Source organism: Microtus oregoni, unplaced genomic scaffold, assembly GCF_018167655.1.
Source record: "Microtus oregoni isolate MIOR12 unplaced genomic scaffold, Mior012 000044F_ref0000062, whole genome shotgun sequence".
NCBI classification, from domain to species: Eukaryota; Metazoa; Chordata; class Mammalia; order Rodentia; family Cricetidae; genus Microtus; species Microtus oregoni.
The window spans coordinates 17,060,800-17,084,815 of record NW_024543218.1 but is presented as its reverse complement, the minus strand read 5'-3'; the positions used below and the strand labels follow the sequence as shown (position 1 = coordinate 17,084,815).

Below are 24,016 nucleotides of genomic sequence, written 5' to 3'. Positions count from 1 at the left end.
GAGTGGATGGCCCAGATTATCTGTGGGAGAGACCCAGCCAATCACCTTGCTAGCAGGGGGCGGGGTCCCCTGAGGATATTTTTTACTTATAAAGATTGCGGGTGTGCTCCCAATCGCCCCTCTGTTTTCCTGTTCTCTGCAGGAACCTGTGGTTCTGTAAGTCTATTTCCCCATTAAAGCTGTATATATTTTTACAATCTGTCTGCATTCATTTACGCCGATACAATTATCCAACATTTTAGAGCACCTCTGTTGTAGCTTCCTCTGAGTTCTACATCCAGAACAGCCTCAAGACTGCTGGCTGAGATGACCAAGTGTCACAGAATCCCCTAGTCAGGATTTAACCATAACCCTAAATTTTCTTTAGGTTCCCATAAGATTATCAGCACCCCCCAGTCAATAGCAGTAGCCTAAAAAACTATGCCCATAATCCCAAAAATAGATTATGGATGTTTGTTTTTGTTAGAGTTTTGGTTACAAGTTGTTATGGGTTGTGATCAGGGAAAAAAAGCTAAAAAAGGAGATTACATTTTGAGTTCTTGTTTTGAAAAGAAAAAAAAAGATGGCATAAATACTCTGGGACAATGGTCTTGTACCCTGTAAAGATTTATCACTTGTATTGTTTTAATAAGATGTTGGATAACAAGTAGCCAGGCAGGAAGTATAGGCTTAGTGACCAGAACAGGAGAAGTCGGGGAAGAGGAAAAGCTCAGTCTGCAGTCATCACTCAGATGCAGAGGAAGCAAGATGAGATTTCCTCACTGATGAAGGTGGCTAACACAGGCAAGAATTATGAGTCATCCCCCAGCCCCAGCACACTAATTTGCTCTACACGTCTCAGGTTTGACAATTTTCTGTTTCTAGAACAGCCTGAAACATTTTTCATATGAATCAAATTTTAATTATTGTAGTTAGTTATCTTTATCTACTCTACGGAGATTTCCTAGTCATAAGCCTGCATCTGACTCAGCCCTTCCTCTTACCCCCTCCTTAATACTGTCATTTATGCATTTTTATTTTTATCTTTATATTTGTTTATATGTGGAGACACATAATCCTATGCACATATACAGAGGAAAAAGGTTGATATCCATTGTTTTCCTACATCTCCCTGAAAAAAATTTTTTTTTTTGGTAGCAGTACTTTCTTGTTTTGTTTTGTTTGACTTTTGAGACGGTTGTTTATTGAGCCTGGAGCTTTTTTATTGGTTAGATTGGCTGACTGGTGAGGACCCAAGATTCTCCTGTCTCACATCTTCTCAGTACTAAGATTATAGGAGATGCTATGCTTGGTCTACTATCTGTCACTTAGCATAATGTAAATTCTAATTCACTCTATCTCCGAAATACATCTCATAGCTCACTTCCTTTCTAGAACTGACTACAGCCACTCAGCCTTTCTCCACCTGCCCCCTTGTCAATACATGTGCCATTAAAATTCTTTCCCACCCTCTGTCAGTGCCCTCATTCCTGGAAAAATGAAAAGAAATATGACTTTCATATATTATATATATATTGCTCAAACAACAGTGATTACCTATTTACAGAGTAAATATCTAAGGCTATGGGTTTTTGTTGAAGTCCTTCATGGCATATTATTGTGGAATATATTCCTCCTTTGGCTCTTTGGAGGAATACCATCCAGCTCCCAAGAAAATCACACATACAGAGGCTTATTATTACTTACTGAAGCCTGACCTTAGCTTGACTTGATTCTTGCCAGCTTCTCTTAAATTATTCCAATTACCTTTTGCCTCTGGGCTTTTATCTCTATCTCTTTGTACCTTTCTTTACTTTACTGTGGCTTGCTATGTAGCTGGGTGGCTGGCCCATGGTGTCCTCCTCTCCTTGGTTTCTGGCTCTTGTTTCAGTTTATTCTTGGTTCTCCATCTATTTATACTTTCTGCCTGCTAGCCCTACCTTTCTTCCTCCTGCCTCACTATTGGCTCTTCATCTCTTTATTAGAACCATCGGATGTTTTAGACAGATGCAGTATCACAGCTTCACAGAGTTAAACACATGCAGCATAAACAAGAGTCACACACCGAAAAATCATATTCCCAACAATCCATCTCCAATTCTTTGGATGCTTTTCAGTTGTCTCTATAAGTACTCAGGCATTGTCTGCCTCCCCTCACTGGTATCCATCTTTTGAATAGAGAGCCATTTCCATCATGTCCTGTTGTATTAAATAAGAATAGCCCTCATGTATTTGACTGTATGGCCCACAATTGGTGGTATTGTGTGGAAGGATGAGGAGATATGGTCTTGTTGGAGGTAGTGTATCACTAGGAGTGAGCTTTGAGGTTTCAAAAGCTCACAGTATTCTAATAGTTCTTTAAGTCTCTATTCCTCATGTGTGTAGTTCTTGTAAGCTCTTAGCTAAATCTCCAGTGCCATGCCTCTGCCAGATTTCATTACTCCCACCTTGATGGGCATGGTCTCCCCCTCTGAAACTGTAAGCAAACTCCAACTACACCCTTTATTCGCAAGCTGTCTTGATCATTGTGACCATTCACAGCAACAGTAAAGGAACTACAACACCTTCCTTTGTGATGTGGGATTCCCTTCTGTATGCTGTGAAAACCATTAGTTAATAAAGGACTACTTTGAGCCTGTAGCAGAGCAGGGCAGAAAGAGCTAGGTGGGGAAAACTAAAGTGAATGCTGGGAGAATGAAGGGCGAAGTCAGAGAGAAGCCCTGTAGCCCTGACAGAGACAGATGTTGGAACCTTGCTGGTAGGCCACAAGCCTCATGGTAAAATATAAAATAATGGAGATGGGTTAATTCTAGATGTAAGAGCTAGCTAGCAGTACACTTAAGTAATTGGCCAAGCAGTGATTTAATTAACAGTTTCTGTGGGATTATTTCTGTTCTGGGAAGCTGGGACGAACAAGCAGCTCCTTACTATACCTTTGGTCACATGTTCTTGCTGCTTTCCATTCTGCCTTTCCTGAACTCTTACTAAAGAGTAAGAGACAATCTCAAGTCTCTTCTATTATGAGCAATCCTCGGGCCTCCATCTTCCATCTCCCAATAGCACCTTCTCACTTGTAATGCACTAAAAGTTTTACAAAGCACTTCAACCTACATTGCATTTTTTTGTTGTTGTTGTTGTTTCTAATAGCCACTTTTCTTTTGGTTCGGTTCTCAAGCATTCTGCAGAAATGGCCATATATGGTGCTAGGTTCTCAGCCAATATGTCTACTGCAGCTATTCAGATACTTAGATCGTGTGGGTCCTAACTTCTGTATCCACTGGTAACTGCCTCATTGAATTGGCTAGCAGAGAGTGTAGCCTCGTTGGGGAAAGTCACTAGAAGCATACCTTGGAAGGGTCTGATGTACAAAGGCGAACACTCACCTGCCCTGTGCTTCCCTGCTGTAATGTGGTGAATGGCTTTATCCAGCTACAAGGTTTTAGCCACATCTCAGAGCCAAGGCATTAGACCCAGTCAATAACAGGCTGATATGTCTGAAACTCTGATCCAAAATAACCTGTTTCAGCCGGGCGGTGGTGGCGCACGCCTTTAATCCCAGCACTCGGGAGGCAGAGGCAGGCGGATCTCTGTGAGTTCGAGACCAGCCTGGTCTACAAGAGCTAGTTCCAGGAGAGGCTCCAAAACCACAGAGAAACCCTGTCTCGAAAAATCAAAAAAAAAAAAAACCTGTTTCTCTAATTAATTTTGTTACATAATAAAAAGTTTACAAACACAACTCAAAGGGGTACGAAGAAATAAAGGCTAGAAAAAGGTAACTCCAAGGAAATAATGTTAGTGAATTTAAAAAGACACTCAATTAAATCCACCGTTTCTAAGATTTATACTTTATATTATGCCCCTGTGATCTTTTATTTTCTCTTAGGTACTCTAAAAGCAGTATATTTATTTCTGTATCATCACACTAAATGGAATACTTTAGCTTAACTCTGTATTCTTGAAAAGTAAAAGCTGATCCTTAAGGTTGCTGTAATGACAGTCCCAGCTTTATCATGATACAGAAACCAAAGTGTAAAAAGTAATTATTATATTAAATAAATCAGCCAAATGATTTTAATTTGCTAGTAAATATTATGTAGATGGGACAACATGCATTTCTGGGACAAATAAAAAAATTAAAGCTCAAATGTCTTGCACCATAGACCACAAACACACCCCAACAAAACACCCATAGTCTAGCACTCACATACACCCCAACAAAGCACCCATTCCTTGGGGCTCTCACACACCCAAACAAAGCACCCATCCTTTAGGGCTCAAACATACCCTAACAAAGCACCCATTCTTTATGCCCCCACACACCTCAAATTATCCATCAACTAGAGTTCACAAACACCTCAACAAAGCACCCTCAAGGCTCTAACACAAACACCTCAACAAAGCACCTGTCCCTTACGGTGCTAACACACACACACCTCAATAAGGTACCATCCCTTAGGGCTCTAACACATACCTTCATCTATCCCTTATGGCTCTGTCTATTTGATTTTAACTACCCAACATGTTTCCTGGAGGAGTATTTGAAGTTTTCTTGGCTCTCGCAATTATTTTTTGGTACATCTGGGTATTTGCAACATCTATTCCACTGACATGGCACAGAATGAAGGTGACCTCTGTGTTTGCCAGAAGCAGTGGAAACCTTCCAGTTTGTGTTTCTGAATGTCTTGGCAGCATCTGTCAGCAGCGAGCACAAAACAGTAACACTGTTCAAATTACAGAATTGGTTTACCCAGTGGAAGTTCAGGGCTTGTCCTCAAACTCAGATATCACAGCGTCTCTTCATTGTTTTTCTTTAATGATTTTATTGAGTAATGATATATTTCCTATGTTTCTACACAGTGAGTTCTGAACACTTTCTGACTTTAGGGCTGAGTTAGATGGTTTCCAGGAACCTCTAATTAAATATTCACCAAATGTCATCCCTGCCTTCTAGTTCGGGCAACTGTTTGATTCCAGTCTGTGTCTTAACAAATAGTACCAGCAACTGGAAACCAGAAAATACAGGAAAACGCTGCATTTTCTCTGTGTTTCCTACCATCATTACAATGGTTGAAGGTCAATAACACTTTCCTCTTGACTCCCATGGACCTCTTAAGTTGTACCTTTATCTCAAATCACCCTCAACTAGGTCTCTTCACTTCCTAAATGTGTCCCTCAAAATGTTGCTGAAAAATTACCGAACAAACTGACCCCACGAAATCTGTCCATAAAGCATTTCCAACACAATATGTAAGCCCCCTTAGATTTTAGAGTACTGCTCTTTTTGAACTTACTTGGAATTACAATGTCTACCTTATAGAATTATTTGCATGATTGAAGAACATATTCAAAGTGCCTTAAACACCATATAACATATAGGATAAATAAATTATAAACATTTTTCTGAATAGCAATAGCTAACGTATAAGTATGCATCTTGCTACAGTGGCATGGTGTACTTCTTATTCTGCAATCTCCATTCTCATGGGTTTCTACATTAAACTCTAGAGTTTACTAATTGGAAATTCTTTTCACTACACATGAATTCTTGACTCTCAACAGTTCTGTATGTTTTTATCAACAGCATTTGTTATCTTTTTCATGATACTACTTACTCAGTAGTCCTTGCTTAATGGACATTGCTTGAGACTGAAAGGATAACAAGTGCTCTTTGGTTCACATAAGCCTTTTAGAAAATGTACTGGATTGAATATTATTATTTATAGTAAATATTAACTAAAGTGAACACTTACGTATAATACAAATGGTATATAATAACAATCACTTATCAAGCTCATACTATATTCTAAGAATATTATACACATTGTAACCTGCCATGCTTTTAGCATTCCTACAAATATATGTAACTATGAATTTTGCAAAATGAGGAGCTGAGATGTAGAAATGTGTATCATATTCTTTTATATTCATTTCCAGCCCAGGGCATTGCTCTACCTGGGATCCAAACCTTCTTGCTTTAGAACTGTGAGCTCTTACCTATTACACTGCAATATGGATATGAATTGCTTTAAGGTGAGATAGTCTCATGAACCTTTGTGGAACCACAAACCGTAACTGAAGCCTTAGGATATACTATGTCCAAAGATTGGCACTACTCAAACTGTGTCCATGATGCTGGGTACCCAGGAGCCCTGGTCCATTTTATTCTCAAATAAATGCTATTTTTTTTATCTGTTGTTCTAATAACATCGTGAAAGACACACCTACAAGAAGAACAACTCCTTTTCTTGATAGCTTTGAACTCAAGTCACACAACATGTGCCACTGAATGAAGACCTCAAACGTACAGGTGTCTTAATTATGTTTTTATTAATCTATCTATAGTCTCTAGCTTGGTGCCTTCCAAAAGGTAGGCAAACAAAACCAGCTTGTGAATATTCAGTAAATGAATTCTAATTCTAAATAGATGGAGTTGGAACATTTTGATGAGTCAACTGATAATTACATACGTTCCCAGATCAATGGCCTATACACTTGTAAACAGTATATAAGTAAAAAATATCTCAAGTTGGATTTGGCATGGATTGTTGGTATATTTTTGTAGCTGATTTGCTTTCTTCAATATGCTCCATTTCAGATAAGGTTAAAATAGATTTGTATTCCTAGTTTTTATTTCAAGATGATGGAATTTCTCAGGTTTAAACCAGAAACAGAATTGAGTGAGGTAATGGGGAAATACCAAGAATTAGGCTGAACTGATATAGAGACAAAATGCATTTTGATGTATTCTCCAAAGTTCTGGTATTGAAAGATCATCAACAGTACTCACCATTAAAAATTAAGATTGGAATTAAAACTATTTTATATTAATATAGACTATCATGATTTTGGCTATGAGTAGCAGAAAACTCAAATTAGATGTCATAAATATCTTGTGCTTTGTAATATCAGAACTGGCTCGGAGAGAGGTTGAATTATAGGTCCCTTTTCCTGAAGTCCATCTGAGAGCCAGAGTGGTCTCTTTGTTCTCTTCTGTCATCATCCCCTTTTCTGCCCAGAGCTCTTCATGATCACAGGATAGTGACGCCTGCTTCTGGCGCAGTTTCCATGGGTGAGAACTTTCAATCAGAGAAGGGGATAGTATTTTTTTTGTATTATCTTATGTTAAGAACTAAGAAATTCCTCAGAAAGTCCCGTAAAAGAATTCATCTTAATTTCCTTCCTTAGACTTGGGTTAACAGCCATTTCCTAAGCAAATATAACTGATAGAACAATGGAAGTACCTTGTCTGGTTTAGACTCGTTGAGATTCATTTTCTTGAACTAATGGCAACCTGATATAGAAACACCAAGCAGTATATCAGCATGTGCACTTGCAAATAAAACCTACATTCTACCAGTAAGAGCATGGAAGGAAGGAGAAGAAGGTGTATTCCATAAATAACCAACTCTTTCTTTAATAATTTTGTGGCTAAGCTAAAATTGAAAACATATTCAATTCAAGCGAACTGCAGCTGTGGTCAGTGCTAAGAGAGTTAATCTGTACAAGAACCAAAGGTACCATGAGGCTGTGGACACAAGGGGATGAAGATACTTCAAGTAAATGTCAAGACTGGTTCATAGCTGCTGTAGAGGGGCTCTATAGGAGAGACTCATGTGGGGTGCTGCTGTGTGGAAGGGGGAGAAGAGATTATAACACACTGCACCTTTCAAAAGGCCACAAGAACGTATAAAGTTCACACTACAGGAAAACAGCATGTTTGAATATGCAGATGTATCTAACCAGATGTGAGTATTGCACACACGCATACACACACGTGTGTTGAGATAACAATGCGATACCAGTTCATTAAATACAGTGTTTACGCTTCAATGTAAAGGTGTGGGAACAGAAAAGGACATTTGTGAGACAATACAAAACGATGCTTTCTTGTTCTATAGTGACAGGAGAAATTGTTTAGAATGTCAAGGATGTCATTAATTGTGTACATTTTAATAGTGGATCTCTAGTAGGTACATGATAATAAGTTCATAAACAGTGAATTAATTTGACACAAGGTAATGGTTTCACATTTAAAATACTAACATAAGATAAAGTAGCATTGTCTTTATTTCATGGGAAAACAATTTTAGCATCCCTGATAATTAAAGTTTTTCTTTTCTAAAAAATTTTAAAAGCTAATATTTTGCTTTGAGTTAAAGTAAAGTTTAGCATAATTTTATTTATTTTAAATAATAATTAAAATTTTAGTATGCTACATGTATTACTGGATATAAATCTTCTATATTAATCTGAAATATTTAAACCAATTAAAATTATATACTGGGCAAATCTATTTTCCAGTTTGTTACTAAGCATAAACTCAGCTGTTTATTCATTCATTAAAATGGATGTGAAGATGCAAATTGGTGCTTTCTACATAGCTCACTATCTACTTTTTGATATAAGGGAAAATCTAAACTAGTACATCTGATTTGTTATATTCCTAAAAATTCCTAACATCAATTACAGAAATTTAAGTATTTGATTCCTTTTGTGTTTATGGTCTGCCACTCTCAGAGTTACAAGTTTGCTCACACTTGAAATTTTCTGCTCGTGGGACTCTCCTCCAACTACCAGGTGACCTTGTCAAGCCACAACATGAGGGCTTTTGCCTTGTTGTATTGAATCCTATTTTGTCCTGTTCTGCTGTTGTTTCTTGGAGGCCTGCTTTTTTTGAAGAGGAAAAGGAGGAGAATGGATATGGGGGAGAAGAGAACTGGGCATGGATCTAAAAGGAGGGGAAAATGTCGTTCTATTGTATGAGAAAAGAATCTTTTCAATAACCTTTCTAAAATAAAAACAAAAAAAGAAAAAAGAAAAAAATGAGTCACAAATACTATATGTCACACACATAAATCCTTTATTTTACAAATCTTTAAGCAATGGTGACCGAGTCATTCCCATACACATGTGTATTCCATGAAGCAGAAGACATTTCAGTTTACCGGGTAGCATCTGCACTGAAGAGAAGAGAAAGAAAGCATAGACGCTTCCAAGCAACAGGGACAGAGGATCCAGCCAGGGGGGTGAACGATGTTTCAGAACCACTGATCACAAAGTGGACTTTGGTGTTTTCACTTCAGATGCATAAGACCAACTTGGACAACTGTCTTGCTCCTCCCAAAAGAAGATCTGTTTCTTCTGTTTAGTTAGCACAGTATTCCCTTGGTAGCACATTTGCTACAAAGACAGGATTAGAATAATCTGTACTCAGTATGCTTTTAGAAAGGAACAAAGCTGTTTGTAAGGGTTCAGTAAGGCTTTAAGCCTAAGCAGTTGCCTTTTTTTTTTCTTTAAAGAAATTTTGTCTGGTATAATGATACTTTATTTACAGTGTGGACTGCAAGGAAAAGCAAACCCAATATCAGAATCGAGATGCAACACTAGACATTTCAAATCTAATGTTTCTTTCACATTTGAATTCCAGCTAATCAGATTTTAGTCAGCTTAGCGGGTTCCTAGGCTGATCTGTGGGTTTCTAGCACTAGTCACTATTGTATGGATGAGTGTATACCGGATAAATAAGTAACTACTTATGCAAGCTAATGTAAATAATTAGGATAAGCAATACAGCTCATATTAAAATTAGCGGTAAGTATTAACATAAAAACACTTTTTGCAAATATTTCCCTCAAGTCTCTGTAATTGTTTTAGAGATTGTATGGAGCATAAAGATTTGTGCTGTCCTTGATAGTTTAGTGGACAATTTGGAAAACATGTTTTTCAAAATACCTGGTAATAAACTGCCATGTGGAAAAGTATTCAATTAAATGTATTTCTTTAAATACCTTTTTTTCCTGATATTTCATCATATTGCTTTAAATAACACAAAGGATCTATGAAGCACATGTAGCACAAAAAAAGTGGAGAACATATTTTCAAAGGTAGACAAAGGCATTTAATTATTTAAATACCTTAAATAAATCCAGTAACATTTTAAAATTTTCCCCCCATGGGCCTTGGAAAAGGATCTGTATTGAATGCCATTGGTGTTGCATAATGAGTAGCCAGAGAAGAAAACCTTAATTGTTTATTCCAGACTATGCAAAATGGTCAAAACTACATACTAAACTTAAAGTTTTAAAATCATTAAAGAATTATTCCCACAACTTTGTAACAAGAGTTAATCAAATGTCAACAATTTCCCATACGTAAACAACTTTGGCTAATTTTCTACAACGTGAATATTGCACACTCATGTGCAACAGATGCACATCCCTACGTGAATCTTCAGCTAACTGGCCTTAGCTGTTATGGACTTATCTCTAAATTTTCTGTGTAACATAGTTCATTCTTATCAAAGGAGATATGTTGGCACTTCCTGGGGACAAAAGAGAAAAGGTTGAGGCTAAAACATGAATGACAATCCTAAGAAAGCTGTAAGACCCTGTTACCTACTTCTTGTCATGAAGCAGTCAAGCTATGGCTAAGGGAGATTTTAAAAATCAGTATTTGACACTGGAACTACTGGTGGGATTAACTCAAGTTGTGGAAGGTCACCAGAGTGTTATCCATTGAGATACTGTGGCCATGACCACCATCTTTAGTAACATTTGCCTATATTAAGATGCTGACATTATTATAAATGCAATTCATATTTTGTTCTGTATTTGAGATAATTTCCTTTGTCATAGATTGTTGAGTGTGACAATGTTGATATTGGTTTCTGTTTTGCCTGGTCCCACAGCCGTTCAGTCCCAAAAAACACACACAAAGACCCTAGTGGATGGCTGAGATGTTCCAACATTTCAGAGGACCTTTATTGGAATTTCCTTTGAGTTCTACATCCAGAACAGCCTTAAGACTTCTTGCTGAGATGACCAAGCCTCACTGAATATTTCAGTCAGGACTTGACCATAATCCTAAATCTTCTTTAGGTCCCCAGAAGATTATCAGCACCCCCAATCAACAGGAAGTAGCCTAGAAAACTATGCCCACATTCCCAAAAAAATGGATTATAAATACTTGTCTTTGTTTAGAGTGTTGGCTACATGTTTTTTATGGATAATGGCCAGAAAAAAAAAAAAAGGCTAAACAAAGGAGATTAGATTCAGAGTTCTCTTTTTTTTTTTTATAAAGGGGGTGGGGGTGGGGAAGTCCCATGGTACAATGGTCCTGTCACTTATATTCATTGTATTGGTTTAATAAAATGCTGATTGGCCAGTAGACAGGCAGGAAGTATAGGCAGGGCAACAAGAATAGGCGAATTCTCAGAAGAGGAAATGTTCAGTCTACAGTTGTCACCCAGATGCATAGGACACAAGATGAGAATGCCTCACTGATAAAAGGTACCAAGCCATGTGGCTAACACAAACAAGAATTATGGGGTAATGTAAGATGTAAGGGTTAATTAATAAGAAGCTTGAGCTAATAGGTCAACCAGTTTATAATTAATTTAGGCCCCTGTGTGTTTCTTTGGGACTGAATGGTTGTGGGACTAGGCAGGACAGGAACCTCTGTCAACATGACCACTTATTAATTCTGTTTTATTATAGCTCTTCTTGCAGAGAAACTATGCCATAAAAGTTCCACTAACAATATGATCTATCTGGCTACCGTGGTGTTTAAGAAGCATAAATATATTTTTAAACTAAATGAATCCCAATATTATTTCTTTGCTTGTCAAAATTATAGTAAACACTTCAATATATTCACCAGCTTTTAAACAAGGAAAGATTTGCAAAGAAAGGGATAATTTAGTAGCTAGAAATAAGCTCTATCTAAATCAGTGATTTCTGACCAGTGGGTCACACCTCCGTTAGGGGTTGAATGCCCCTTTTATAGAGGTCACCTAAGATCATCAGAAACAAGAGATATTTACATTATGATTCACAACAATAGAAAATTACAGTTATGAAGTGACAACAAAAATCATTTTATGGTTGAGGATTAGCACAATATGAGGAAGTATATTAAAAGGTTACAGAATCAGGATGGGTGAGAAGCACTGTTCTAAAGTCTAAAATAAGTATAAAAGAACAAATATTTATAAAGACATGAGTGAAAGTTACTTTTAAAAGGCAAAAACATGTTCCACTGACTTAATGACAACATTCATCAAAGAAATACGTTTTATAAAAAGAATTTTTTTCTGAATATCCCACTCCGTCTACAACTAAATTTTGCACTTATTATCAATTAGATATTAGTTATTTCTCATTTTCATCTCCATATCTTGCCACAGTTAAGAGTAAAAATATCTTGATTTTTTAGGCCTAGAATGACAGCTAAGCAATTTGGAGCACACAGTGCTCTTGAAGAGGACCCATGTTTGATTCCCATCAGCCATGTCAGGCAGGCCACAGCTGCCTGGAACTCCAGCTCCAAGGGCCTCCAACATCTGTGGCCTACACTGACATTTGAACTCACTTGACACGCGCACATGACACACATGCATGCAATTTTAAAATCATTGTAAAAATATCTTGAAGGCTAAAAGTAATGAAAGTAGCTCAAAATGATCAATATGCTTAGAATAAAATTTGCTAAATTTGCATAATGCTTACTACCTGCAAACCACAGCATGATTTATATGTGTAACTTAGCTAATGATTATTGGCAATGCTGGGGCGGGAATCCAAGATCTTACACACGATAGAGAGTAATTCCAGCAGATTACATCCCCAGTGGTTATTTCATGTCCTTAAGAAACTGCTACTTCATCCACTTAGAAAACTTGTTCAGAGAACTGTCATCAGAAGCATTCTCGGGATTCAAAGCCAGATGATCTACAAGGAAGAGCACACGTTTTACCACTCCTGTCCCCATTTCCTAAGAGAAACGATGCCACCCGGATCTGCCATGCGTTTGAAAGTCACAGTTTAAACTGCAAGCAATACGGGATGTCATTTGTGCAAACTTTTTCTCTCATTATGAAAGTAAATGTGTTGAGTTTCCAGCGACTAAAAAGGAAACTAAGAATAATGAATGTGCCAAAAAAAAAAATTACACAGTATAAATGTTAAGAGTAGAAATGGTGGTGGTTATATTCTTCAGCTGGCATTTCACCCCAAGGCTATTCTCATTCAAAGCAAACACGGGAGGGAAGTGAATGCTCAGGCTTAGCGTTCAAGGTCATGCCATTTAAATAGTAAAAATCTGTCTCCCGACAGTGAGAACTACATTGGCATCTCTCATCTCTCAGTTTAAGCCGAAGTCTTTATTATCCTACGTTCTTCTAAAGCAGGCACAATAAAGACGTGGGTACAGCTCAGTAACAGATAATGTGCTAAGCACAGGGAAGGCCCTGGGTTTGAACCCCACCACTAGATAAATATTAAGCTGATCAGTATATTAAAATGGTTTCTTTAATTTTAATGGTTAAAACTCCATATAACTCACATTCTATGGAATCAAATCAATTTTTGGAGACCAAAAATTGCCATACTTTGAATGTCACTATCTAAAACTAAAGGCAGCATGGAAGCTTGACACATGATATTAGACTGATGTCAGTCAAGAAGAAAGGGTGATCCCTAATAAATGTGAATCTATGTGTCTTTGAAGGTGTCTTTGAAAGAAGCAAGGGGAGAGGGAGTGATGTAGATCTTGTCTAAAAATGAAACTCAAAGGCTTTTCACAGTCCATCTTCCCACATGTAAAGAATTAGAAAAGTATTTTCCTTTTATTTTCCACTGTGGGGTATTAAATGGGAAAATGTATCCAGGCTCTGCAGGCCCCTGTGTGGTCTGAGAGGCGTCGGGAACCATAGGCTAAGGAATGGAGGACACGAGCGTGACAGCCCGCATAACTGGCTGCTGTGAACTTGAGCAGCAGAGCTAAAATGAAAAGACAAAGAAAGGAAAATTTACTACTTCAATTTCTATCCAGAATCATCCAGGATGTTCTCCTCACAGGGCCCTATGGGATAATGAGAACTCAGGCAGCATTGCTCACTCACTAAACCTCTTGGTAAGGAACATTTATTATGAACAAAAAGGATGCAACAGAATATCACCAATAAATATAAATGATATCTTTATATAGAGTTTATGGTATAGGTTAAAAGGTGTTGACATAAAAAGAGAATTTGTTGAATTTTGTTGAAAAGGTTTTGTAATGAGTTCAAAGGCATTTAAGCAGTTCAGAGAAACGATGAACACCTGTCTTCTTTAGGATACCTTAAAATACTAGCTTCTCGCTTTCCTTAGAAATTAGGATAATTTAAAACTATGATGATTATAATGTTAAATTAGCCAAAAGTAAGTAAAAGTTGGTTAATTATCACAATTTATCTGAGGTATATTTTAGTAGTGCTTTTAATATACATATCTTCATTTCCAACAAAAACCTTTCTTGGTTTTGCTATGACCATGTTTGTAGTGTCTGTATAATGTCCAATATACAATTAAACCTTTAAAAATATACCTTATTAATAATTAAAAAAAACAACTCCAAACAAGCCATGTTTAAGTTCTCCGGTTATGCCATGTTTTCTTCTTTTTGTTTCCAGAAATGTAACTACTGAGCCAAGAGCTTTTACTCAATTTTCAAACACGTACAAACTCACCCAGGAAACACAGACTCTATACTTAGTGTTCTGCAATTTTCATTTAGTCACATTTATAATCAAAAAATCTAAGCACCAATAATAAATAACAAGTTCATAAGAATATATGAATTACTACACTTAGAGAAATACACAAGAGTATTATAGATTTCCCAAAAACCATTAATTAATTAATTAAGAAATTATTTATTTCTGTCCATAGTAATTCAGTCGATGAATCATTACAAATATCTATCACTGGACACCTGACAGTTAGTTGACAGGCCAAGAATTAGCTTATACAGTGAAAAGATTTTCATTTAAATATCTCACTCCATAAAAATATGTTCCCTGAATCTGAAAATCTGTATCTTTTGAACAAAACAACACAGGAACTGAATGATCAGGGTCAGCTTTAGCTAAAATCATGGTCACACAGAAACCTTTTCCCGTGGGGAGATGCAAACTAAGAGAAATCTCAACCAGCAACACTGCTCACAGCTTTGCTCTGTTAGAGATCACGCTTCCCACGGTCAAAGGTGAAGACTTCTCAGATTGACCAAGGTTTTATCACGCATCACAGAATATTCAGAATTCCATTTCTTATCTCGGGTTCTCAATTTGCACTTTTAGGCCCTCCCTTTTCCAGTGTCTCCCTGGATTTCAATTACTAAATTTCTAATCCTAGAGCTTTTCCTTTGGGGAAAGACACTTATTTTTGTTTGCACTAAACTTGGCCAAATTCTACCTCAAGTTACAGGCATCCGAATAAAGTGATCATGGGAACCCCTGGAGAATAGTCACTCTTTAGCAGACTTGGGTGGGTGGTTGTGGGACCACTCACCACCAAAGTCTGTTTCCATCCTGTAACCCACAGAGAAGCAGGGGAGAACTGATTTTCAAGGGTTTTCTCTGCCTTCTATACACCAGAGTTAGCAGATCTACCCACCCATTCATAAACCATGCACAGATAAAAAACAAATGTTTAAAAAGCGTTAACTTTTGCAGTTACTTTACACTATAAACACCAATATTGTTACCACAAAACCATTGGTCCTTGGTTAATAATAGGCGATTTCTCGGATCCTAAACTTGGACTTCTCATTTATATTGACTGCTGTTATGCACTACCCTAACATAAAATGCGTTAGCATAACTCTCTGATTTTGAGTTAAATTACCTCATTTTGGAAAATAACAGGATAACAGGATCTTCTTTCATGGCACACAATACTTCGTGTTTACATTAGACAATCTAAAATGATCCGTGATGAATACCCAAGAAATTCCAGTGAAGACGCTTTCTTCCGTGGCAACTTAGCTTTAGAAAAGTTTATGAACCTTCTTTCTCTCTTGTTTACTTTGAAACAAGCTTTGTCGATTAAATTTATGCTCAAAAAGCAATTGCTTAATAGTGTTTCTTCATAAATGGATCACAGCATTGAGTGGCAATTCAGAATAAAGTAATGCTCAGAATTTCACCACTGGGGCAGGACAAAGTAACAACAGACGAGAATCATTATACCGATAATGTTGATATGGATAAGACACATCTGTTGACCCTGCCACCCTGGAAACTGCACCGACGCATGTGGAAAACAAAGGCACACTACAATTTGTTGAGAGAGTCATCAAATGAAACTTTTTTTGTCTCCATCTTTCCTCCCTCGGGACCACAATTTTCTTTCCAGCAAAGACAGTGGACAGCTCAGCAAGATTCCAATCTCTTTAAATCCACATCACAGCCCCGGAAGAGGCTCATCAAAGCCAAGCTAGAAAACAGGGAGCCTGAGCTACAACCAGCTCACATCTCCATCCACCCTCACGCCACAAACACGCCCCCAGATCTGGAGCTAGCTAGCAGAGAGCCCAACCACAGAGGAATTCCAGTCAATGAGGAAATCCCAGTCAATGAAGAATACTTTGGGGAACCTTTCTAACGCTGCAGTCTGCCTCCTCTCCAACACTGGAAAGCTCTCCCAGCTCCCAGTTTCTTAGGCTCTGCTCCTCCTCCCTCCTGCTGGCCAGGGGCGATCTCTAGGGTTAGTCAGTCTGCACGTGACTTTCTGTGCCCACATGACAAGACCGTGGGCGGGGGAGAAGGACTGAGGAGTGAGGCAGGGAAAAAAGTTACCGAACACTGGTCAAAGCATTCAAACCAATTTGTGCCTTTCCTTCCTCGCCAGTCAGCGTCTCAGAAATCCCTGGTGACCAGGAAGTCTCCAGACCAGCTCTGGAAACACACCAAGCATCTCCACTTGCCCCCTTGCTCAGAGCTTCTCCCAAACACTCTAATGACACCTTTGCACCTCAAATTGCTCCATCCTCCTTTCTCCATTCCCCCTTGCCTCCTTCCTTCCCCGAAAGCTCTATATTCACTGTGGGCGATGCCACTGGCGCACCTTCTATTTGGTCCTAGAGCTCTGAGGTCAGACAAGGCCAAACACCTTCCAAAGGGGAGGAACCAACTACACAAACTAAGTTACCTGCCACACCGCCACCTGGCTTAACCGGCCGACCAGCCCCCTGCCCCGGTCCCACTAATGCTCCTTTCACAGTTACTGTGCTCTCCGGACCCCACCCCGCGGTGGCGCAACATACACCCTTGCAACTCGCGCGCCCACCCTCTCTTTGCCCTCCCCAAGCAGGGGTCCCTCCGCCTGGCAAAGCACCAAGCAAGCTGCGCTCACCTTGCTTGACGCACTTGAGCCGGAGTGGGTCCTTGCAGTGTTTGATTACGGCTAGAACGTCCCTGATGGTGAGCCCCGCCACGGGGGTCTCGTTCACCTCCAGAAGCAGCTCCTCGGACACCAACTTGCTGCCGCTTTCATAGGCCACCTTGCCTGGCTTCACCTCCCCCAGGTAGGGGAACTGTCCGTTTTCGGCGCCCCCCTTCAGTTCAAAGCCCAGCTGGCCCTCCGGGTTCCTGCCAATGACACTCTCGTGGACTTTGCTAGTCCAGTGGCTTTTCTTTTTCAAGCTTTTGGACATGGCAGTAGGGTGAGTAGCCTCAGTTCCTGAGGGTCCTGAGGGGAAGAGGGTTCGGGAGTCAAAATCGGGATGGAGGAGCCAGGGGTCCAAGGGATGAGGGTGGCAGACTTTGCCTTTCTCCCCCTCGGCTCCGCGCTTTCCCTCTTCTTTGGATGGAGTGTGGCGGAGGAAGGGGGAGGGTGGATGAGAGGGACAGAGGTAGGAGAGCCTGGGTGAGGTTGTGCTGTCCCTTGAATGACACTCAAGGCTGTGGCCCCGCAGCGGAGGAAGCTGTGGTGGCGTTGGCGGCGTTAGCGGAGGTGGCGGCGAGCGGCCGAGCCAGCGCGAGCCTGTGGCCGAGCTGGTGAGCGGGTGGCGTGGGGGTGGGGAGCAGGGTAGGGATGCCGGGGGCCACTCCTGCGTGCTGCGAGTGGGAGCGCGCGCGCGCTCGCCCGCCGGCCTCGGTGTTGTTAGCCGATATCCATGGCAGCTGCAGTGGCAGCGGCGGGGAGCGCGTGTGTGTGTGTGTGTGTGCGCGCGTGTACTAGTTGTACTGTACTGGCAGGATGCGAGCGGGTAGGGAGGAGGGATGCGAGCCCTGGGAGGAGGCGCGCGCACCGGGTGGAGCGCCAGCGAGGGCTTCGTCGCCGCCGTCTCCCTCCCTCCGCGGCTTGACCCGGTAGTGAAGGCGGAGAGAGAGGGAGAGAGGCAGGCCCCGGGCCGCCCCGCAGCCTGCAGGAGGAGGCGGGAGCCGGGAAGGAGGAGAGCCGGGGCCCGGCGTGGGCAGGCCGGTGAGGAGAGCCGGGAGACCAGGCTGGACCTGCTTTCAGCTTCCCTCGCCGGCAGGACACCGCGACTTGCTCACACTCGGCAACGGATGCGGCAGGAATCCAGGGACCCGATGGCGAGCCCCGGTGCCTGGTGGCCCATCTGCGGCGGCGCCAGCCTGCTGGGGCTCCATCCCGCCACCCCCAGAAAGCTGGAGTTCAAAGTCCTAGCGTGGGACTGCAGACGACCTGGCAGTCAGAGCTAGACTTCACTGCTGGCTCCCTTCTCTTGAACAGTCTTAAATTTCTCGCAAAGTTCTCAGAAGTCCCCCTCCGCCAACAGAAAGTTAGAGCAAGGAGTCTGGTCGTCCTGGTAGCGGCAAGAATGAGAAACAGCATCTGCAGACCAAGGCCACGAGTCCCCTGGGACAGAAACTTAAGCGGTGTGAGTGGAGTCAGTGTAGACCGCACCTGCCCTAGTTGAAAAGTGGAGAGGGTCGATGAGGGGGAGGGGTCGATAATTAGAGTGAGAGCCTTGATGTAGAAATGGACAGTATAGGCAGTGGCAGGTTCTGTCGCAGGCTCTTTGGAGCCCATTCCCTAAGGTGAAATACCTTATTCAGCCTTGGCTGGGGGATGGGGGTGGGTTTGGTTCTACTCAAGTTGGTACACCAGACCTTGTTGACTCCTCAAGGAGGCCTTTCCCATGGTGAGGAGGGATGGGGTGGGGGGATGGGAACGAGCTGGTGGGGGGTGGGGGGAGGGAGAAGGAGAGGGAGGGGAAACTGGGGTTGATATGTAAAATGAAAAGTAAATTTTTAAATAAAATATGAAAAAATAAAATACTCACTTTTTTAAATGATGGATAGTTTAACCTGGACAGGACTCAATCGTGTACCTGGGGTCTAAGCCTTAAAATCATCGCACAAGCAGCACCACACGACAGAAAAGACAAGAGGACTGAGGTGGGGTACAAACTCAGCTCCCTGGACTGCCTCTATCTGCTTTTCTTTCCTGTCAGCAGGGAAGAAAGCTGAGCAGGGCACAGAGGCTGAGGGCTGTTGATGTCCCCTGTGAAACGTAGAGTGATCTTTTTAAGCTCCTGTAACTTAAATTGCTTAACTTTGAAATAAAATGTTTCAGACAAAAAAAAATAAAGGAACAAAAGAAAAAGAAAAAAAAACCCACTCACCCACTCATCTTTGTAAATCAGAGCATGGAAGTCAGAGCAGTTAAGATGTCTGGGATGGAGTGTGGGAGGGAAGCGCTTCAGCTCAAAAGGCTTCCAACACCCAAACACAACCTAGGGAGTTTGAATCCATCCTCTGCTGCTTTCCAGGACCTTTCTCAGTTTGCTTCTTTTTAATTATGGTTAACAATACTAATTGGGGCATGATGCAGCGAGCAGAAAATCAGGTAAGGCACGGAGAGCGCTTGCATGGTACACTTTGCTTGCCTCCTTCCTTCCTCTTTCCTTCACTCTTTATCTATCTATCTATCTATCTATCTATCTATCTATCTATCTATCTATCTGGGGGAGAAGGCAGCAGATTGGGTCAGAACTGAAGATCTTTAAAAAGGATGAAATTGCTTCACATTGTCTCTTTTCCACTTGAGGAAATGGAAATCCAGGAAATGGGCTCTGACTGGGGGGTGGGGTGGGGGTCTTGTCTTGGCCTTGGGGAGTGCTTAGGAGTCCTGAGATTTCTACTGACAGCCCAGTTTCTCCTAGAGTTAGGCTGCAGGTTATACAAGCCAGTCTAAGTGGAAACTGATAGTGAGCAGAATCTGGATTTACATAACACCAGCTACAAGTTACCATCAGTGTGCACGCTAATAGCTGAGGTTCTAATTGTTTGTTGCTTGTTCTTCTGTTTATCTTATATACTTCTTTACAGGTGAGGGAAAGGAGGCACGGAGGGACAGAGTTCACGAAGTCATGTTTAAATGGTTTACACAGTTTGCATCTAACCAAAGTGACAATAATTTCATCCGTTCACACCCCCTGCCTTGTCCTCACGCCTCCTCTCAGTCACTGCATTGAACTCATCCCCTACCCCCTACCCCCCCCCACCCGTGTAACCTGCCATGTGTCATCCCAGTAGAGTGTGACCCTACATTTAGGTCGGCTCCTTTTGTGGGAGAAAAGAAAAAACAACAGAGCAGCTGCTTACCCTTAAGCCAGCAGCTTCATGGAGCTCTATGCCAGTCCAGGGCTCTTCAGCTCCCACTCCACCCCATTTTGCCTTGTTTAGTGATATTTCATTTGTATTTTAATAAATAAAGCTTGCCTGAAGATCAGAGAGTAAAACAGCCACACTGGTCAAGAATACAGACAAGGAAGTGGAGGCACACACCTTTAACCCCAGTAGCCATACTTCTTAGCCATAGAAGCTGGGCAGTAGTGGTGCACACCTTTAGTCTCAGCTAGAAAAACGTATAAGACAGGAGGAAACAGGTCTCAGACTTAGTCTCATTATGAGAATTCGTGGCGGCAGGCTCGCCATTTCCGTTTGGTTTGAGGTAGGTGAAAGAGCCAGTGACTGGCTGCTTTGCTTTTGTGACCTTCAGGTTGAACCCCAATATCCCATCTTTGGGTTATTATTATTTGTGCTAAAGCCTTGTTTCCTGATATTAGGATCAGAATCTTAAAACATTTTTCTCTTGTTATTCTAGTTAGTTGTTTTGTTTGTTTGTTTGTCTGTTTGGTCAACTTGACACAAGGTAGAGTTTTCTGGGGGAGGAACTGCAGTGGAGTAAACTCCCCTGCCATTGCCTCTAGGCAAGTCTGTAGGCTATTTTTTGATTAATGATTGATGTGGTAGGGTGAGAGGGTCCAGTCCCCTGGGAGTCACAAAGTCAGGGTAGGTGATTCTGAGCAGACTAAGAAGGCACATTGAGCCAGCCATAGATAGCAAGCAGTGATCCTTTTTGGCCTATGTTTTGCTCTCTGCCTCCAGGTTCGTGTCTTGAGTTCCTGCCCTAATTTTCCTCAAGGGTGCACTGTAAATTGAATTAAACCCCCTTCTCTCCAAGTTGCTTTTGGCGAGAGTGATCTGTCACAGCAATAGGAAGCTAACTATGGCAGTTATCAATAGGCACAAGGCTAGGCTTTGTTAGTGGAAGGTCTAACAGTGGTGCAGATACTTTATGCTTGCTCTAGGATATGATCTGAGGTTGACTTTCTAGCAAGGGATGTGAAGAATCCAGTAAGCTTTACCAAGTCTCCCAGGCCTATATATATACATATATATATACATATATATATGTAATTGTATTATATATAATACAACATATATTGTAGATTCATTGATGTACTGATATATGTATTATCTATGTCAGCATATATATATATACACACACACACACACACACATATATATATATATATATACACACATTTATATGTATAACAATGCTAAGTTTCCAATTTAACACCTTATACCCGCTGGAGAGATGACTCAGCTGTTAAGAGCAGTGCCTGCTCTTCCAAAGGTCCTGAATTCAATTCCCAGCAACCACATGGTGGCTCACAAACATCTGTAATAAGATCTGGTGCCCTCTTGAGGAAGAGACCTGGTCAGTCGTCCTCATCAATTTAGACCATAAAACTCACCATGGACTAGTTCAGTGCCATCTATGGGCTGCCCATGCATGCATACATGCTAGGTAAGGACTGTGCCACCAAGACGTATTCTCAGCGCCCTCAATATTTCTCTCTCCTTGGACTGAATGTGTTAAGAATATATTTGTGTATGCATATGCTTATATGCATGTAATAACAATTAGTGAAGGAAGAAGACATGGATTTGAAGGAAATCGTGTGATATAAAGGAGGGTTTAGAGAAAGGAAGGGAAAAAATGCTGTAGTTGTAATCTCAAAGATAACTGCAACGGCAAACCACAGTTGTACAGCTTGGTGGCTAAGACAGATTTCTGAAGCAGTGGTGCATAGACTGCTCATAGCTGGGCTGTTAAACAAGTCAACCTGGTCTGTGAGGTCGACAGATACATGCCCTCTTTTAGCTACTGTGGGTTATACAGAAAACTGGCAAAAGGAATTTTTTTTATGTTTTGTACTCATGAGAGCATAAGAAAAGTTGTTAAAATTTGAATAATGATTTTTCGCCTACTTAACGAGGAAGTTTTGTTAAGAATAGATTTAAGATTTTATCAGAATCTTCTTTGTCTCTAGATAAACATGTCATATTTCTGTAGCAAATTTAACATCTTTTCTACTTGGTTTTAGATTTATAGAACTCTTTAGTTATTTTTATTAATTTTATTTATTAAATTGCAAATTCCACACACACATATATATAAAGCATTCTTATTGCTCTCCTCTTCTATCCAAGTTCAAAAGGACAAATATGGCATGTATTCACTTACATGTCGATAGTAACCTTTGAATAAATGATAATCAAACTATAATCTATAGACCCAGAGAGGTTAGGTATAGAGGAAGTGGCTAGGGAGGACAGATAGATCTCCCTGGGAGGGGATAACAGAATATAATATAGATTTTATTGTTGGGGCGACTTTAGGTGGCAGGGACCAGATGTCTGATTTGACTTAAGGCCCACTTCCTGAGATGGATGCTATCAATAGGTCTTTAGGGAATTTTCTCTCTTCCAATTACAGTATGTTTTCTGGTCTTCTGACCAGACTCCAACTCATACAGAATTAAAGTGAACTGTGTGGCAATCTCAATCTTGGTCTTCGGAAATTTAAATAGGGTTTTTCTGTGCAACCTTCACTAAGTCATTTAGCTAATCAGTGACATTAGGTAATTCTGTCACTTGTAAAAAGTTGGTGGAATGCATATGACAAGGTTATCCTAAGAATCATATAAAATGTGAATATACTTTAAAGCTTTAAGGAGCTGTGGTAATGAAGGTATTGTCAAATATAGGGAATGAAGGTAGCAAAGACAGTGATTGAAAGGTTTTCTATAAGAAAGAATTAACAACTATTCTTGGGGTGTTCAGTTTTGTTGCAGTGGAGACGTAGATGACATTTTCATCAATTAACAAATTTTTGTTGATTGGTTAGCCTTTTTTTTTTTTTTTTTTGGTTTTTCGAGACAGGGTCTCTGTAGCTTTTGGAGGCTGGCCTAGAACTAGCTCTTGTAGACCTGGCTGGCCTCAAACTCACAGAGATCCACCTTCCTCTGCTTCCCAAGTGCTGGGATTAAGGGAGTATGCCATCACTGCCTGGCTTGATTGGTTGTCTTTTTAAGCAGAATAATTTTTTTAAAGGTGAAAGCAGATCATTGTCAGTCTCAAGTTGGCCCTGTTAACAATACTACAGGGGACACCGCAGTTTTGTGATCTCACAACCGTAAACTTTCCACCAGTTTGATTGCTTTCACTTCTGGAATCCCTGCACGTTTCCTTATTTCTTCTTTGCTTTCTTTGTGGAGAATCACACTAAACATGATATGAAATAAAGATACTAGAGGCTTGAGAAAGAATTCAGTTGGTAAAGCACCTGTTGTAAAAGCAGGAACTCCTGAGTTCATATCCCCAGTACATGTATAAAAGTTGTGTGCCTATAACCCTAGTGTTTGTGCCTCCAGTATGGAGATGGGAATTTTTTGCCAGTTCAGTATAATTCATGAACTTCAGGTCCAGTGAAGTTGTCCTGTCCAAAACAAAAAGGAAGACAACAGTTGAGGGCGACACCTTAGATTGACCTTGGTTTCCAGACATGGATTCCTACATCAATGTACACACACACACACACACACACACACACACACACACACACACATCTCAGGATTTTGTAATATAGCTGCCAAAGGTCCTGTCTTC

At 40.6% G+C, this 24,016-nt stretch overlaps 1 protein-coding gene across 4 annotated transcripts in view; it reads right to left on the bottom strand.

The window, feature by feature from the left end:
• The window catches only part of LOC121434623 (membrane-associated guanylate kinase, WW and PDZ domain-containing protein 2), a 1,272,606-nt gene extending 1,254,882 nt beyond the window's left edge, over window positions 1–17,724 (bottom strand). For all 4 annotated transcript variants that reach the window (XM_041633542.1, XM_041633543.1, XM_041633545.1 and 1 more), the window contains exon 1: window positions 17,157–17,724. In XM_041633542.1, coding sequence (XP_041489476.1) covers window positions 17,157–17,457 — 301 coding nt within the window. In that variant the 5' untranslated portion in view covers window positions 17,458–17,724. The remainder of the gene's footprint in view (window positions 1–17,156) is intronic.
• Between the last annotated feature and the right edge of the window lie 6,292 nt (window positions 17,725–24,016).